General features: G+C 40.3%; 1 protein-coding gene across 1 annotated transcript in view; it reads left to right on the top strand.

Moving 5' to 3' along the window:
- The first annotated feature begins 2,548 nt into the window (after positions 1-2,548).
- TICAM2 (TIR domain containing adaptor molecule 2) overlaps positions 2,549-16,749 on the top strand; it is a 44,292-nt gene continuing 30,091 nt past the window's right edge. Inside the window, exons 1-3 of the mRNA XM_014480188.2 lie at positions 2,549-3,112; positions 7,932-8,177; positions 11,477-11,608. Coding sequence (XP_014335674.2) covers positions 2,918-3,112; positions 7,932-8,177; positions 11,477-11,608 — 573 coding nt within the window. The 5' untranslated portion in view covers positions 2,549-2,917. The remainder of the gene's footprint in view (positions 3,113-7,931; positions 8,178-11,476; positions 11,609-16,749) is intronic.

Here is a 16,749-nt window from a genome sequence, read left to right as displayed (position 1 = left end):
ATCCCCTGGAGTAGGAAATGGCAACCCATTCCAGTATTCTTGCCTAGAGAATACCGTGGACAGAGGGGTCTGGCAGGCTACAGTCCATGGCGTTGCAAAGAGTTGGATACGACTGAGCACTTGCACAGGGACGGTTCCTTCTGGAGGCTCTGAGGGAGAATTTGTTCCACGCCTGTCTCCTAGCTGCTGGTGGCTGTGGACAATCCTTGGCAGTCCTTGGCTAGTAGATGCATCACTGCAGCCTCTTTGTCTTCGTACGACATTCTCCCTGTGTGTCTGAGCCCTCCCTCTTCTTTCTCTTGTAAGGACACCAGTCATTGGGTTTAGGGTCCACCCTACACCCAGGATGACTGCATCTTGAGATTCTTAACTTAATTACATCTCAGAAACCTTATTTCCTAGGGAGCTTGAATTCACAGGGCCTGGGAGTTAGGATTTGGACATGTTTTGGGGGATACAGTTTCACCTACTACATATGTTAACACAGGTAACACATTTTAAAATGAAAAATAGAAATATTGTCCAAACAAAAATGTAGTGATAAGGGTCATATTGCTTTACATTTGTGTGAATCTCTTTAATATCTAGATTCATACAAGAAGCTGGGTACTCATCTGCTTTTACATTCAATATGTTATATGTTGTTTTGGTTGAAATGTATGATGAAAATCCAACCTCTCTTAGATAATCTCAGACCCTCTGAAGGGGTTTCAAAGGCTCCCAAACATCTTTGGAGCACACTTGGAGAACCACTGCTCTGAAGTATATAAAGTATTTGCAAAGTGGAACTTCTAGGTCATCTATGTATCTTCCACTTTATTAGACGATGCCACATTGTTTTCCAAAGTGGTTGTGTCAACTTACATATCCACCAGGGATGTACAAGGGATCTTGTTGTTCTACTTACTCACCAACATCTGGTATTGTTGTATTTCTAAAAACTGGTCTATCTGCCTTTCTGGTGGTGTGTGCTGTATTCATTATGGTCTTAATCTTTATTCATTCTTTCTCTGTATTGCCACTTGATGCATAAAGAAATGGAGGTTTAGAAGAGCAATGTTACTTGCCAAAAGTCAAGAGTAAGAAAATAGAATCCAAGTTTTCTACTTTGAAACTCAGTCTTCTTTCCACTCACAGATACAAATACTACTTCTTTTCCTGACCTAGTGTTACCAAAAGCAAAGTCCAGCTGCTTGGCACTAGAAAGGTGAAATTCAAGAGCAAGATTGGTTGGAAAGGAAAGTTTGCTTTGTTTTGGAGGCTGGCAACCAGCAGGGAGAGGCAGACTTGTGTCCAAAGGCCAAAGCCTTACTGACAATCAGTGGGCAAGACCTTTTAAACGGGGGTCTCAAGGGCGTGCTGCGATTCACGGGGTCGCAAAGAGTCGGAGACCACTGAGCAACTGAACTGAACTGAACAAGGGCGTATAGGTGGAGGGAGGGGGCTATACATGCAGAAACAGCACAGTCAACTTTGACAGTCTTTTTGAAATCAGTCACACAGTGGTCTGCTCAGAGTCAGTAAGTCTTCATCTCCAGAGTCAATTTGTTCCTATTCCTTTGCTGCCAGTACTCAGAATTGTGGTAACTTATGTCATGGGTACAGTCTGGTCATCAGGTAGTTAATTTCTTCTACCTGGTGGGGGTTTCATTTTCTACAAGACAGCTCAAGGGCTATGGCTCAGAATCTTATCTATAGCCCTTGAGAAAGAACTAAAGGTCCTTGACATCGTTTAATAACTAAACTTTGTTATTTTGTCTTGTTTGTTTTCCTTTGTTTCTGCATTTTTTTCACTTCTCTGATTAGATTTATTTTTGACCAAAGTATTTCTACAGACTAAGGGCAGGCTGAGGACACTGGGAGTTGAGGGAAGGCCCCATAGGGTCCTGCCCCCTTTCACTGTTTCTCAGAAAAGTACAGTCTCCCCCAAATCTCATTTCCTAGGTGCTCTTTTTCCCCTGCAGAGGCTTTGGGCACCCAAGGCCATTAAAGATCCTACATCTCTCCATCCCCCTCTCCATAAGCCCCTCTTCCCTGCCTGGTTCCTACCCATGTGCTTATTATATGTTGCTTATTATATGACAAGACTCTTATACAGCATTTTTTAAATGGTAACCATCTGGGTTAAGTACTATTATTATCCTCATTTCACAGTTTCAAAGACTAAAAGAGAGCTTAAGCAGATAGTTTAAGGTCAAGCAGCTAATAACTAACAGAGTAGGGATTAGAACTCCTGCAGTCTTGTGGTCAGAGAATTCGCGCTCCCAGCAAAGCTGCTTCCCCTCAAATTTGTTATTATTTACAGGAAAACTCTCCGGAAATAGCGGAGCGCTCTTCTTCCGGGGATAAGCCCGTGACGGCCCGGAGACCCCTTCCTCGCTCCCGCCCGGCTCCCCGGGCGCTCAGCGGTTGCAGAAGCACTCCCCCGCAGGTAACGCCTACCGCCGGCCACGCCCTCTCTCTGGGCCCGCCCCGCCACGCACGCCACGCCGGCCCCGCCTCTCAGCCCGGAGTTGGCCGGGGCAGAGCTGACGCCTCGCGAGCTTCCACGTACGCACTCCAACGCCTCTCCCCGCGGCCGAGGCGAGCACGTCCGGGTCGCGGGAGCGGGCGCCCCAGGCCCCGCCTCATCTCCCCCAATCCCTAGTCCCCGCTTCCGGCCGTCTCAGGCCTTTTCCGCCTGTTCTTTGCCGGCCCCGTTTCCGCTCCTCGGGTCGTTCTGGCCTCTGGGCCCGGGTACCTCAGTACTTTCCGCCGTACCCAGGGACTCACTCCGCATTTTGACTCTCTCCGGGGCTCGGAGCCACCGGCGGTGCGTCTTGGTGGCGCCGCCCGGGCCGAGGCCTGCCGCGCCGCGGCGAGTTCGTGCAGACCTGACCCCGCGTCTCCCCAGCTCCGTTGAGGCCGCCGCCTCGGCATGCCCCGGCTGGGGTCCGCGCCGCGCTGGGCGGCCGCCGCGGGCCGTTGGGGCTGTAGGCTGCTCGTGCTGCTGCTGTTCCTGGTGCCGGGCCCCGGCGGCGCCTCCGAGATCACCTTCGAGCTGCCCGACAATGCCAAGCAGTGTTTCTACGAGGACATCACGCAGGGCACCAAGTGCACCCTCGAGTTCCAGGTACTACGGGCTCAGGCAATTGCCGGTTCCAGCTCGCGGTTCCAGGGTCGAGGCCGTTTTCTCATTCTTTGTCTGATTTCAGGAATCACATCTAGGTAGCCGATGCAGGCCATTTGGCTTTCCTTTCCGAAACCTTGTGCATTAGATAGTTAAAAACAGGTATTAAGATACATGAATTCTAGAAATGCTTCCTGTGTGTGTGACTTTTCCATCCATTCTCTAATGTCCTTCATTTTGAACTTTCTTCCTTTTAAGAGTTAAAAAAAAAAAAAATTACCCCTGTTCTATAGTGCCCTACGTCACTTCGCCACTCTCTAAACCACACCTCCACTTTCATCATATTTCAAGTGCTGCCAGTATCTGCCTCCATTGCTTTTCAGTTTTTCCATGGATGTTAGGACTATTGGTTAATGTCCCTGTCGTTGGAAGAGCTCTATTCCAGACCAGGTGACCATCTGCCAGAGGTTTTGTAGAAGGAATTGCTGTGATCAGTGAAAGGCACTTTTTCATCTTGGGATTATATAAAAGTGCTTATTTAACAGATGTAATTTCTTAAGTTGGTTAGAACATTCTTTACTCTGTTTCTTTTTTTTTGATGGTAGACTTAACATGTTTGAACAGCTATTGAGTACTAAGTGCTGCTGCTGATAGCAGAAGTGAAGAAAACAGATAAGATCGCTGCCATCATTCTTGATTCTCTACCCATCCTACTTTCTTTTCTTAATTAGTACGAGTTCATTCTATAAAATTGTGCTTTAAGAGCAGAGAATTAGGTGATAAACGTTCTGGTCTTTGGGATCTCTTGGCTTCTTTAGGAAGCGATTTGATACCGAACTGTAAAGGATAAGTTATAAATGCTTTGGTGAGGAGAAAGAGAGAATGGACTTTGCAGGGTCATTATGGAAACAGTGACTGGGAATTTGAAGAACTGTGGTAATTACGACTAGAAATTTGAAGAAATACTACAGTTGGGAATAAGGAGCCAGAAGAAGGGAGGTCAGCAGGGGCCAGACTATGTAGTGCCCAGCTGGTTGAGTTAAGGATTTTAGTTTTTCCTGAGAGTATGAGAAGCTATCATAGGGTTGTAAGCAGTGCAATGATAAGTTCTAAGTTTTCTGGGTAGCTATAGGGATATTAACCTGAGCAGGTAGAGAAAGTATTGTGGAGAGCTGCCAAGTAGATGTATTAGTGAAAGACTGATTAGGAGGCTGTTGTAGCGATTCAGGCTGAGGCTAGTGTGGTAGCAGCAGGGAGAAGGAAAGTGAAAGGTTAAAGGATGGGAGATACTCTATGTAAAATCCACAGAAGTTGGTGATAATTTGGCTACAGTAAGTGAGGGAGGCCAAGGATGACTCTTTAGCTTGCTTAACTTCATGAGGACAGAAAAGGTGATGGCAAGAATTGTAATATAAAGTGTCAGCGAAAAGCTTATTTCTTTAAACTTAAATATTTCTTGACTTCTGTATGCAGATGCTGTGCTTGGTGGTGAGAGTACTGTTACAGGCTAAAATATCAGCATCTGTTGTGTGGCAGACAGTATACCAAGCATTTCCGGTGTATTATTTAATTCCCTGGACAACCCGATATGAGATGGGTATAGTTTTTATTACTCATTTACTAGTGATACCCAAGGTCACAAACTGTAGCAGTAGCAGAATTAGTATGCAGTTCTAAGTTCTTAACCATTGTACTGCCTCTGAAAGATAAATGAGGCTGACCTTGCCCTCAGGGACCTGACACAGTCACACAGTCACGTAATGTTAAGTGCAGTAATGAAAGTACACCCCCAGTGTTGCGCTGGCTGAAGATGGAGAATCATCAGGGGAAACTTAGCGGAGGGTCTGCTGTGTGAGCTGAGTCTGGCGGGAGAAATAATAGTTGCTCTACAAGTGGCGGAGGGGAAAAGGACTTCGTCAGCAGATATGTTACGTTTGTGACACTTAATTCCAGCAAGCCTGAAAATTAGCCTGCGTTGGCACTGAAATATACTGAGTAGCAGTGTTGCTTTGTAATTGTGGATCTGAGGACTTTGTGGCGATTTATACCAGTTTGTCTGCATTGTTCCTTGATAACAGTGAGACTGATGATTTGTACATGCTCAGTGTGAGTCCCCTGAGAGTCTGCTACTGAGAATAGTTACATGGCAGAAATATGCCTATGTGAACAGCAAAATATAAAAAACCCAGTCAAGACTCCTGTTTTGGGCTCACTAGTTCCACGGTGTTTCCTGTACACCTGGGTGGTTCCTGATCCAAGAGGGTTTCCTCTGGCCTCATTCCTCACAGAGTGAGGACGGGAAGCCCGGACCTGACCTCTTGTGTGTCCTCTTGTGTCCTCTTGCCGTGAGACAGCTTTTGGCTATGATGTTTGATACTGTAATCTCTTCCTCTAATCAACTGTAGATTTGTAAGCATAATCATTTTGGGTCCTGTGATTCTTTAGCAAACAGACCCTGTGTTACCTGTCACTGTTAGTGCAGAGACTTGTTCAGAGAATTCTGGCATTCTGGTGTTTTTGGAACACAGTGAGAAAGGGTCTAAAAGGTGCTGAGACTTCCTTGAGGAAGTGCTAGGGAGTAGTGTGCTGTTGATGACAGGTTTGGGTTTTTCTGTAGGCCACAGGAGTTATCAAAAGGCTTTAGGACATGCAGGGAGGGAGGTGTTACCATCATCTAGTGGAGATGCTGCTAAATGTGCTTCAGGGCACAGGGCAGTGCAGCCCCTGCAGCAAAGACTGCTCACCCCAGATAATCCAACCAAGGTTAAACCCTGGATTAGACAGGAGAGACTGGGTTCTGGGAAGACCTTTTAGGAAACTGTGGCAGTAATCCTGTCTGGACTGTGGATCGGGAACAGGAGAGATGGAGTGAATTTGAGAGAAGCAATAATATCAAGATTCTGTGACTAACTGGGCAGGTAGGGACACATCATTCAAAATGATCTCCAGTTTCTTTCTTACGTGATCAGACAGATTGTTAGCCCCTGGTGGCTCAGTGGTAAAGAATCCGCCTGCCAGTGCAGGAGATGCAAGCGACGTGGGTTCAATCCCTGGGTCGGGAAGATCCCCTGGAGAAGGAAATGGCAACCCACTCCAGTGTTCTTACCTGGGAAATCTGTGGACAGAGGAGCCTGGCGGGCTACAGTCCGTGGGGTCGAAAAGAGTTGGACATGACTTAGCTACTGAACAACAACAACAACAACCTTTATCTGAAGTAAGATTATTTGTTTTAAAGTTTGGTAGAAGAAAAGTGGCAGGATGATCAGTTTGGGTTCTGTTTTTTGTTTGGATGTATGTTTTGATTATTTAAAGTACTATGGTGTTAAGTATGAGTAATTGGGTCTGTAAAATGCAGTCAGTATCTCACCTAGAAGAAAGGTTGTTCACTTTTGGTGAAAAGGGGAATACCCAATTGATAAGACATCATTTTTGTGTCAGATGTTATATCTATATGTTAATATTTGCCTGTTTTACAATTTCCTAAATGCCCAGTTATATTTCATTTAATTATCGAAATGATCTTATAACATAGTTCAGTTATTCATATCTCTTTAGTGACAAAGGTCACGTAAGTAACCAGTGTTCTTTGAAGTCCAAAGTTTGATCTCTCTGTTCTACAAATCTAGAATGTCAATATTATGCTAGACCAGAAGGCAAGCTTGAAAATACCAGTTCAATAATGGTGGTTGGAAATCCTCTACCCAGTGTCTCCTCATTGCGTCCTCCTCAGGTGGATCAGGCACGCTGTGATTCTTCTCCTGTCTCCTCTCCCTCTTCTCAGTTTTTGCTCCTCTTTACTCCTTTGCTTTTTTTCTTTCTTATACTTGTCCAGGTACCTCAGGAAAAACCTCTTCCTGTCTTCACTTGTGTAATTCAGATGGCTCAGATTGTGACGGCTCAGATATGCTTATGCTGAATAAGCATAACCCCTTGAAAATAGTTCCAGCGTCCTCTTCAGAAGCGTTTCACCTGCCTCTGCTTTCCTTTCATGGGCTTTCCTGTTAAATACAGACTTTGCAGATGAACAAAAGGTTTATCTGCCTTTGCCTTGTTCTGTTTTGGTTTTCCTTTAATCACATGTGTTTAAGCAATGTAATTTAATCTTTTATGCTTCTCTTGGAAACAAGTTGATAATAATGATATACTCTTAGAACAACCCACAAGTCAGTTCTCTTCAAAATGTAATTCAAAACAAAGTATGCATCAAATTCCATATAACTGACCTGTAAAAGAACTTAAGAAACACAGCCTGTTTGTAATTTGGCAGTAAAATGAATTTCAGTTCTATAAGTATAATAACATGGGGTGTTGGGCTAAAGACTGGCTACTTTTCTGCTTCACTGAACGGTCTGTGAGTGCTTGGATCATGCTGGTGGGAGACTAGGAGAGGAGATTTGGGGAAGGAAAGTACTGCATGGCAGTTAGCTCAGGGTCAAGGGTATACATTTGGCATCAGCCTCTTATGAGCTGAATAATCTTGAGTAGATTACTTATTTTAACTCAGGTTCTTAGTTTGTAAACTGAGGGGGAAATGCCCCCTCGGAGGGTTGTGGGAGAATTAAGTGATGTAGGAGCCGTCTTCTGGTGTGTTGGTTCGCTCCCTCTCTCCTGTCGTGAGGAAGTGTGTTCAGTCTCTGTAAAGCTTTAGCCGAACTGAAATCTGCCTCCCAGGACCCATTCACTGGTAGAAATCAAGAAACATAAAATTGCCTGTGATTGTTTTAAAAACCTTACAGCCATTTTAACAGGAAACCTGACTGATTTTTCAGCCTTGTTCCTTGCAGTGATCTCTTCATTTTTTGCTTGTTTTCCTCTCTTGTAGGTTATTACTGGTGGTCACTATGATGTAGATTGTCGACTAGAAGATCCTGATGGTAATGTGCTGTACAAGGAGATGAAGAAACAGTATGATAGTTACACCTTCACAGCCTCCAAAAACGGGACATACAAGTTTTGCTTTAGCAATGAATTTTCTACTTTCACACATAAAACTGTATATTTTGATTTTCAAGTTGGAGAAGACCCACCTTTGTTTCCTAGTGAGAACCGAGTCAGTGCTCTTACCCAGGTAATAAAAGTCGTATGTTTAAAGGGGGGAAAGGGCATAATTTAACATGCATTAACTCATTGGTGAAACACCAAATCTTGTGACTTTAACACAATCTTTAAGACCTATCTTAACTCTTACAGTATATTAGGCATTTCACAGAGAACTTCAGACCTTTTTAGTGAAGACCAGTGTTAAAGTATTTTATGAAAAGAAAATAGACATTAAAATAGGAGGATCACTTTGGTAGAAACATCATTGACAAAGGAAGTTTAAAGGCCTAAACAGTGCTCCAGCATTCTGAAGCAGTTTCTGTAATTCATGGAGGAATGTTGCTACTGTAACTTAGCAGGGGAGGTTAAGTTACGTGATGCCATAATTAATTAATATATACATATGTATATATTTGCATATACACACTTTTATACAAGTATTTAGTGTTATGCAGACTGCTGCTACAATAACTTTTGCTGTAACTGAAGGTTAAATAGTAAAGATTACTAGTAAGTCATCTAACAAAAACCAAAAATAGTTAAGGTAGCTAAATTGGGTTTTATTTTGAAGAAGAGCTTAATGAGAGAAAGATAGCAAGAGAAATTTAGAGTCAGTGAACAAATACTGCTCAGGTGATGAGAAGGGTTATTTTATTTCTAGTTCAAATACAATATGAGCTACAGATCAGATCAGATCAGTCACTCAGTCGTGTCTGACTCTTTGCAACCCCATGAATCGCAGCACGCCAGGCCTCCCTGTCCATCACCAACTCCCGGAGTTCACTGAGACTCATGTCCATCGAGTCAGTGATGCCATCCAGCCATCTCATCCTCTGTCATCCCCTTCTCCTCTTGCCCCCAATCCCTCCCAGCATCAGAGTCTTTTCCAATGAGTCAACTCTTCGCATGAGGTGGCCAAAGTACTGGAGTTTCAGCTTTAGCATCATTCCTTCCAAAGAAATCCCAGGGCTGATCTCCTTCAGAATGGACTGGTTGGATCTCCTTGCAATCCAAGGGCCTCTCAAGAGTCTTCTCCAACACCACAGTTCAAAAGCATCAATTAGATAACACTAAATCATTCTCCAGAATGGTTTTATTAATTTACACTGTTTTTAGCCTTTTAAGAGGATAGAGGAACACCAGGGGAATAATCAACAAAATCCAGCAAGTGGGAAATGCTGATGGACAGAGGACCCAGTTGAATTTTCAACAAGTAGATGCTGCTGCTGCTAAGTCGCTTCAGTCGTGTCCAACTCTGTGTGACCCCATAGACGGAAGCCCACCAGGCTTCCCTGTCCCTGGGATTGTCCAGGCAAGAACACTGGAGTGGGTTGCCATTTCCTTCTTCAATGCATGAAAGTGAAAAGGGAAAGTGAAGTCGCTAAGTTGTGTCTGACTCTTCGCAACCCCATGGACTGCAGCCTTCAGGCTCCTCCATCCATGGGATTTTGCAGGCAAGAGTACTGGAGTGGGGTGCCTTTTCCAACAAGTAGATGGGAAGGGGGTAAAAAAACAGGAAGAGAACCTAAAGATTAAAGAAGACTTGAAAGACATATCAGCTAAATGATTATATTGACCTTGTTTGCTTTCTAATTTGGAAACGACTTTGCTGAGGTGTTTGGGGAAATCTGAATACAGTCTGCCTGCCTTTTTCCTCTGGGCTATGCCATGTGACTTGCGGGATCTTAGTTTCCTCCCAGGGATCAAACCCCGGGCAAGGCACTGAAAGCGCCGAGTCCTAACACTAGGTGGCAAGGGCTTTCCACTGGCTTTATATCTGATCACTTTTAAGGAGTTATTGTTACTCTGTGTTACAGGGCTACTGGGATTAAGTTTTTTAAATTGTTACCTTTCAGAAATAAATATGAAACGTAGAAGTATAGCTGAAATGGTAAAATATGTGAGATATACTTTAAAATAATTGGAATGGGATTGACATGGGGTTCATCATACTAGTCACTATACTTTTGGAGACATGAGAACATTTCCACTTTGAAGGTAAAATGAAAAAAAAAAAAACACTACCTCAAAAATTGTATGAATCCACGTAAGTAGTTCTTTAATTTCTGTGATTTTCTCTAGTTCAGTAATTCTTAACCTGTGCCCCTTTGTCATGCTTCAGGAATCCCTTGAACGCTCCGAACTTGTGTCAAATCCTTGTTTTTATACATACTTTTCAGAGGAAGAATTCTTAGCCTGTTCATCATTTTGAGATACATGGAAAGCAAAGAAAGGCTAGAAGCACCTGTCTACCTCTCACTAAAACTTATAAATCATTCATTTTAGTACCTGGTGATCTTCCATTCCTAGGAACCAGAAAACAAGAAGCAAAAATGTTTGAGTATTCTAATCGGTAAATTCAATTTGTAGACCTCCTAATTTCTCATACTTTTTAAAGAAACTTTCTCTGAAATATTTTTGTACCTATTCCTTTTCTACTTAATTTTGGTAGAACTTTAAGTGCTTAAATTATTTTCTAATGTCTATTATTAAAATCACAACAAACTCATTTTTTTTAAACTCCTAATACGTGGTTTGTGATATGAAATAAGTATAATATAATAAAACCTGTATCTCGCTACCAGGATTAAATTTTCAGCAGTAGAAAAATATTAAACTGGTTGTTTGTATACAACAACCAGAAAAATTAGACTCTTAACCCTTCTCAAGCATATAGTGTAATGTAGAAAAAGGTAAGATGTCATCAGATGAAGGCCCACTGACTCACAGTGAAAATAAGACTTACGTCCCATTGAGAACGTATATATTGTTTTTGTTGACTGAAATGAGGGAGAAACTTAATTAGCAAAGTGGTCAATGTGGGGGAAAAAATTCCCACTTTGAAGTTTCAGCTGTTTCTAAGATACTTGAAATAACTTTGACAGTCTACTTTTATGCCATATTTTGCTCATTTTTGCTATATTTGGACTTTGACTCATATGCATATTATTGGTCAGATTTACTGACCTGTCATTCTCTTCCTCCGAATTCTTCCTCTTGGAGAACCTGGCCTTAAATTCTGTCGCCACCAGCCTTCACTGCTTAGTGTTTCTTCTACTGTTTGCTTCATGTTCCACCTGCCACCTTACAGATGCCGCAGCTGCGACGCTCCAGTTTGGGGCAAGCAGCTGCCAGTCATCCTAGTGGGAGCAAGTGAAAGGGTTGCTCTGCCAGGACCACTGACATGAATGAGTGAGTGAACGAGGGCCAGTTCAGTGGAATGTTAGTCACATGAGGACTTGCGATCACAGTGAAAGAAACGATGGATATGCTAGATGGATTGTACAGAAAGTATGAAACGTACTAACTGAAACTCTTTCTCTTTAGATGGAATCTGCCTGTGTTTCAATTCATGAAGCTCTGAAATCTGTCATTGACTATCAGACTCACTTCCGATTGAGAGAAGCTCAAGGCCGAAGCAGAGCTGAGGATCTAAATACAAGAGTGGCCTACTGGTCAGTAGGAGAAGCCCTCATTCTCCTGGTGGTTAGCATAGGGCAGGTATTTCTTTTGAAAAGCTTCTTCTCCGATAAAAGAACCACAACAACTCGTGTTGGATCGTAATTTGAGAATTGATGCACCATTGCCGCTGTAATATTGCTGTCCTCCAATTAATTTTAGGTACCGAAGAACTTAATATGGCAACATTTTTAGAACCTTACTCATACACTTGTTGGGGGTGGGTGTACAATGCATATCCCAAGCTGTGGAAAAGACACCTTTTTAATTTGTAAAGGTAGAAAAACTTTGGGACTTATTTTGGGCTATTCATAAATATTCAACACAATGATTTACACTTTTCTGGGTTGTTTCTATCTACTCCTCACACGCTAACCTTTGGTAATTTTGATTCCTCTTATCCTTTTAAAAGTACTTTTCTTGTAAGCAGTGGATATTTTAAACGAAGCCTTCAATTTAATGTTGATGTGGAGGAAGAAAATTACCTTTTAGTTGTTTATAGTAAATAAAGTTTTGTTTTTAAGAAAACCAAATGTGATTAACTGTAGCCCAAGCCCTATTCTGCATTGTTTAATTTTATGAGGAAAAAAAATCTACCATAGAAATATTAGTTAATATTGATATAATTTTAAATTGACACATCATGGTTTAATTTATTTCTCAGTAGCTTGGAAAATGTCATTTTTGTTGTTTGGGTTTATTCTATGATCTACCACCAGATATATGTTATTTTTTTTTCATAAAGACAGAAACTAGTGTGTTTCAGTAACAGAGTTTACAGACACCTTAAAAATCAGACTGTTGTTAACAGGTAGAATAATCACAGAGTAATTTAAGACACTACAATGGGGAGCAAATGACATGAGAAAACTTTCAGTGAGTTATCAGCACACATTACATTTTCAGTGCTTTTACAAAGAAAAAAGGTGATCTGTTTCATTAAACATTGAATTGGCTAATTCTTGCTCTAATGTGGCTTTAATGTCGGGAGTCACTCCTAGCTTTAATTGACAGTTGTTAATATAAAAGTGAAAGTGTAACGGTGCCATATGTTTTATTCCAGTGGGTGTGATGCACTGAGAAGTGAGTTTCTTTGGTTTTTTCTTTCTTTTTCTTCTTTGTTTTTTGGGGGTTTTTTTGTTTGTTTTTTGTCTTGCACATACAATTTGTACAATCTCTGATTTAGCAGCCCTAAGATGATTTAAAAATTTAGAATGCTGTGTGTGTTTCTTATTTGATAATCTTCATTGATTGTACTGCATTTAATGAGTATTAAATAGTGCATTTTCTGTACACTATAGGATTTAGTCTGTGTTTGTATTTTATAATTTGCATAAATTGAGCTGACTGAAATAAGATTTTCTTCCAGGTATTCTAGGATACAATACAAGATGATGCAAAATTGTGTTTAAAGCTCTTACGCTGTTTAAAAAAAAAAAATTACGACTGCTTTTTGCCATGTTTCTCTCCCCACCTAAAAGTAATGAGTACTGAACATGACTGGCATATTTTTAGGGCTTTGGTATGTGGTACTACAGAATAGTGATTGGACAGCAATTTTAGTCACTTAACCTCCACCAACTAAAAGTTAGCTCCTAATTCTAAGTTGTCTTAAAATGCACATACACTTGTGCATGTAAGAGCAAGATGAATTCAGGTTGTCCTGCTTGCTAATTTAAAATGCTAGAGTGTAGCAAAGGATGAACATACTTTAGACCCTTTAATTCTAAAATGTTTGAAGACCAAATAGCTACTTCTTCAACAATATTTATCAATGGATTAAGAACTGAAGTTTAAGATTTAACGGATTTCTCTTTTTTGGGATCCTGTCCTGCAGCTTTTTAAGTGTCCCTCTGTATTTAGATTTGCAGGTTTTAAACAGTACTGTTAAAGTGATAAACCTGAGAGTATGCTGAGTGTCCTTTTCAGGTTGCCTGCCTGCTCTTGTGTTCAGGTAATTACACCATAATTAAGCAGAGTTGGGTATCATCAAACTGCCAAATTTGGCATAGATAATAGTTATTTAATCTGTACCTATCTAAACTTCATGATATTTAAAGACTATTACCACAGATAACTTGTGATAAAACTATTGAGGTATATTAAAAAGTTTTAAATCACCACTGTTACCTGTTGTAGAAAATAGTACTGACTTAGTCTAGTCTGTAACTGGTTAAAGTTCGGTGGCTTGTCAATATTCAACTAGGTATGTATATAAAAATTAGAAAATACATATCTACCTGGATATGAATATTAAGTAGAACTTTTCCTTCTATATAATTTGTAGCTCATCTTTCATCTTTAATCCTTTCATAACTTGTTGCTGCAGTTTGAATTTCTCAGATGTTTATATTTGGACACACAGCTCAGAATACTTATTTAAACATCATTAGCTGTATATATTTTTAAAGCAGAATAAATACTGGAAAGGGACTTGATATGCAAGTTTATACTAAAATTCCAACTGTGTGAAGATAACATTTAAAGATATTACTTTGCTAATAATCTAAACATTCTTTTTATTAAAGAAGCAGATGGTCTGGGGTTCACAGCTTTCATCCTGGCTTGATGATAATCAACTTTGAAAACACAGTGGACTGGAAAGCAATTAAAATTGCTTTAAGTTCTTTTAAAGATTTCCTTTAAATCTCTACTATCCAGTTTTGCTTCAGTTTGTAAATGTGTAACATTTATGGTTAAATAGGACAAAGCAGACCCTATTGACTATTGTTTTCAAAAATTAAACAAATTGATATATAAATTATTTAGAGGGCATTTTCATTTACTTTTGGAAAGAAAAATTTGTCTAAATGACACATGCTGGTTCTGCAGGATTGTACCAATCAATTCTTGTAGAATAAAAAAAAAATCTTTCAACAAACTGACTTCACTTATTTCTGTCAAGATTTAAGTCTTTTTAAAGCTCCTTACCAACTTAGGCCTTGGGGTGCAGTTTTGTAGCAAGAGAGTGATAATTTATTTCATATTTTATTGGAACATCTTAGGGACTGAGTAAGTTAAAGAAGAGGAATACAACCTCTAATCACCTCACTTTTTAACCTTTTTGGTTTTCTTACTGAAAGTTGGGGGGAAAGGAAGTTTAGCCTTCAATTCCCTAAGAAGCTTCTTAGTTTTTAGGTAAGGTAACATTTGGTTGTATAATATTATTTTCTCAATGTTGTTCCCCCTTTATAATGTCATGGGGGACACTCTGGCTCCTAGGCACAAGTCTACAAAAGTAGCAGATAAGTAACAGCAATAAAGGTTAACCATCAGTATTTTACTTGTGTTGGCCCATTGCATCTTTGCAATAATCCTCTGAAGTAAGGATATTATTCCCATTTTACAGATGAGGAAATGGAGGTTAAGAAACCTGCCTGTATATCAGTAATTAGCAAAATATATGAGCCATGGCACTGTGGTTCCAGACCCCTCTTTCTCAACCACAATGTGGTAGTACCTACAAATACCATTAAAGAGTGGATCTCTGAAGGCTTAGCAATATACCTCAGAAATGGTTCAGTGCTTTGGTTTTGGAGTTATAGCCAAGATCAGATCATGATTGGGTGATCTCATGCAAATGATCTTGTTAACTCCATATATTTCTGTTTCTTCATTTGTTATTAAGGTTATTTCTACTACAATGAGAACATAATGAGATTTATTATAAAGCACTTAGGCTCCACGCCTGTCATATACAAGTGTTTAATAAATAATAGCTGTGTTTTTGTCATTGGTCCAATTTAATCTCTTGATCCTTCTTTAGTTCTTAAAGTTCTTACTGTAACCAAGCTCATACGGCTCTTAAATAATATGTAACAAATACAGAAGTCCATCATGTACATAATAATCTGCTAAGAGTTTCAAAAATGAGTAAGATAATCTGACCTCCAGGAACATAACAGTTGGGGGAGATGAGATAGCTATATAAGGAACTAATGTTAACTAAGTCATGAAGCAGAAAGAACTTGGTTTCTAAGATACCTACAGGGTGCTAAAGGAGCAAGAAAATACACAGATCAAAAGACTTACTCCTCATGGCATTTTGCTTTGTCCTCTTCCAGAGTCGGGAGGGAACATGGTTTAGCTGGGCCAGCAGTTGAGTGAACCAATCTCTAAATCAGGGATGTCTATTTATTGGTACAGATCAAAAAATATGTTGTTACTAGTAAAGGTGATCTGAATAACCTCCATCTTGGTTGTTTCCAAATTCTGGAGGAAAATAAAGGGATGTTATCCTTAAACCACAATATGTGCTATTTTTCAGTCTACATTTCTCCATTTTATCCACAAGCTAGCATTATTAGGATGTTTGGTGAAATCTGGAAATAACACAGGGTCTGGCATGATCTGTTTTTAGTGCTGTAATTACTAGTGACTATTACTACCTTGTGGCTCAGCTGGTAAAGAATCCGCCTGCAATGTGGGAGACCTGGGTTCGATCCCTGGGTTGGGAAGATCCCCTGGAGAAGGGAAAGGCTACCCACTCCAGTATTCTGGCCAAGAAAATGCCATGGTCTGTAAAGTCCATGAGGTCGCAAAGAGTTGGACATGACTGAGCGACTTTCACTCACTCACTCATTCACTACTACCTTAAAAAGAGAAGGGAACACAGGAATTTCAGAAATTGTGGTTCACAGAGTAAAACTGACCAGTAATCTGCCATCCACTTTGATGCACTTCATTTGAGAAATTGTGGTTCAGAGAGTAAAATTGACCAGTAATCCACCATCCACTTTGATGTATTTCATTTGAGAAATGTATTTCAGTTTTTGTACAGATTATATATTTTTAAAGAATTGGTGTTGTCTGTAACAAAGTTTTAAAACTTTTAAAAATTGTAAACAGGGTATTAAACATGTACAGCTTAAAGAGAAATAAAATTATAAAGCACATTCTCAATAACCCATGCTCAGATTAAGAAATGTAGTATTGCCAACACCATAAAAGGTTCTGTGTACCCTTTCCTGACTATTTCTTCATTAGCGATAACCAGTGTTTCGCTTGTAATGAAAATATTTTTTTTTCTTTTTACTAGTTAAGTATGCTAGTTCTTCTCAAACTTTAAAAAAAATTCCAAGTAATCACAAACAGTTTTTTATTAGTAAATACAAAATCATGTGTTTGAATATTTTGTTAAT

The sequence above is a fragment of the Bos mutus genome, chromosome 10, assembly GCF_027580195.1.
Source record: "Bos mutus isolate GX-2022 chromosome 10, NWIPB_WYAK_1.1, whole genome shotgun sequence".
Lineage (NCBI taxonomy): Eukaryota > Metazoa > Chordata > Mammalia > Artiodactyla > Bovidae > Bos > Bos mutus.
This window is presented reverse-complemented; position numbering and strand designations above follow the sequence as displayed.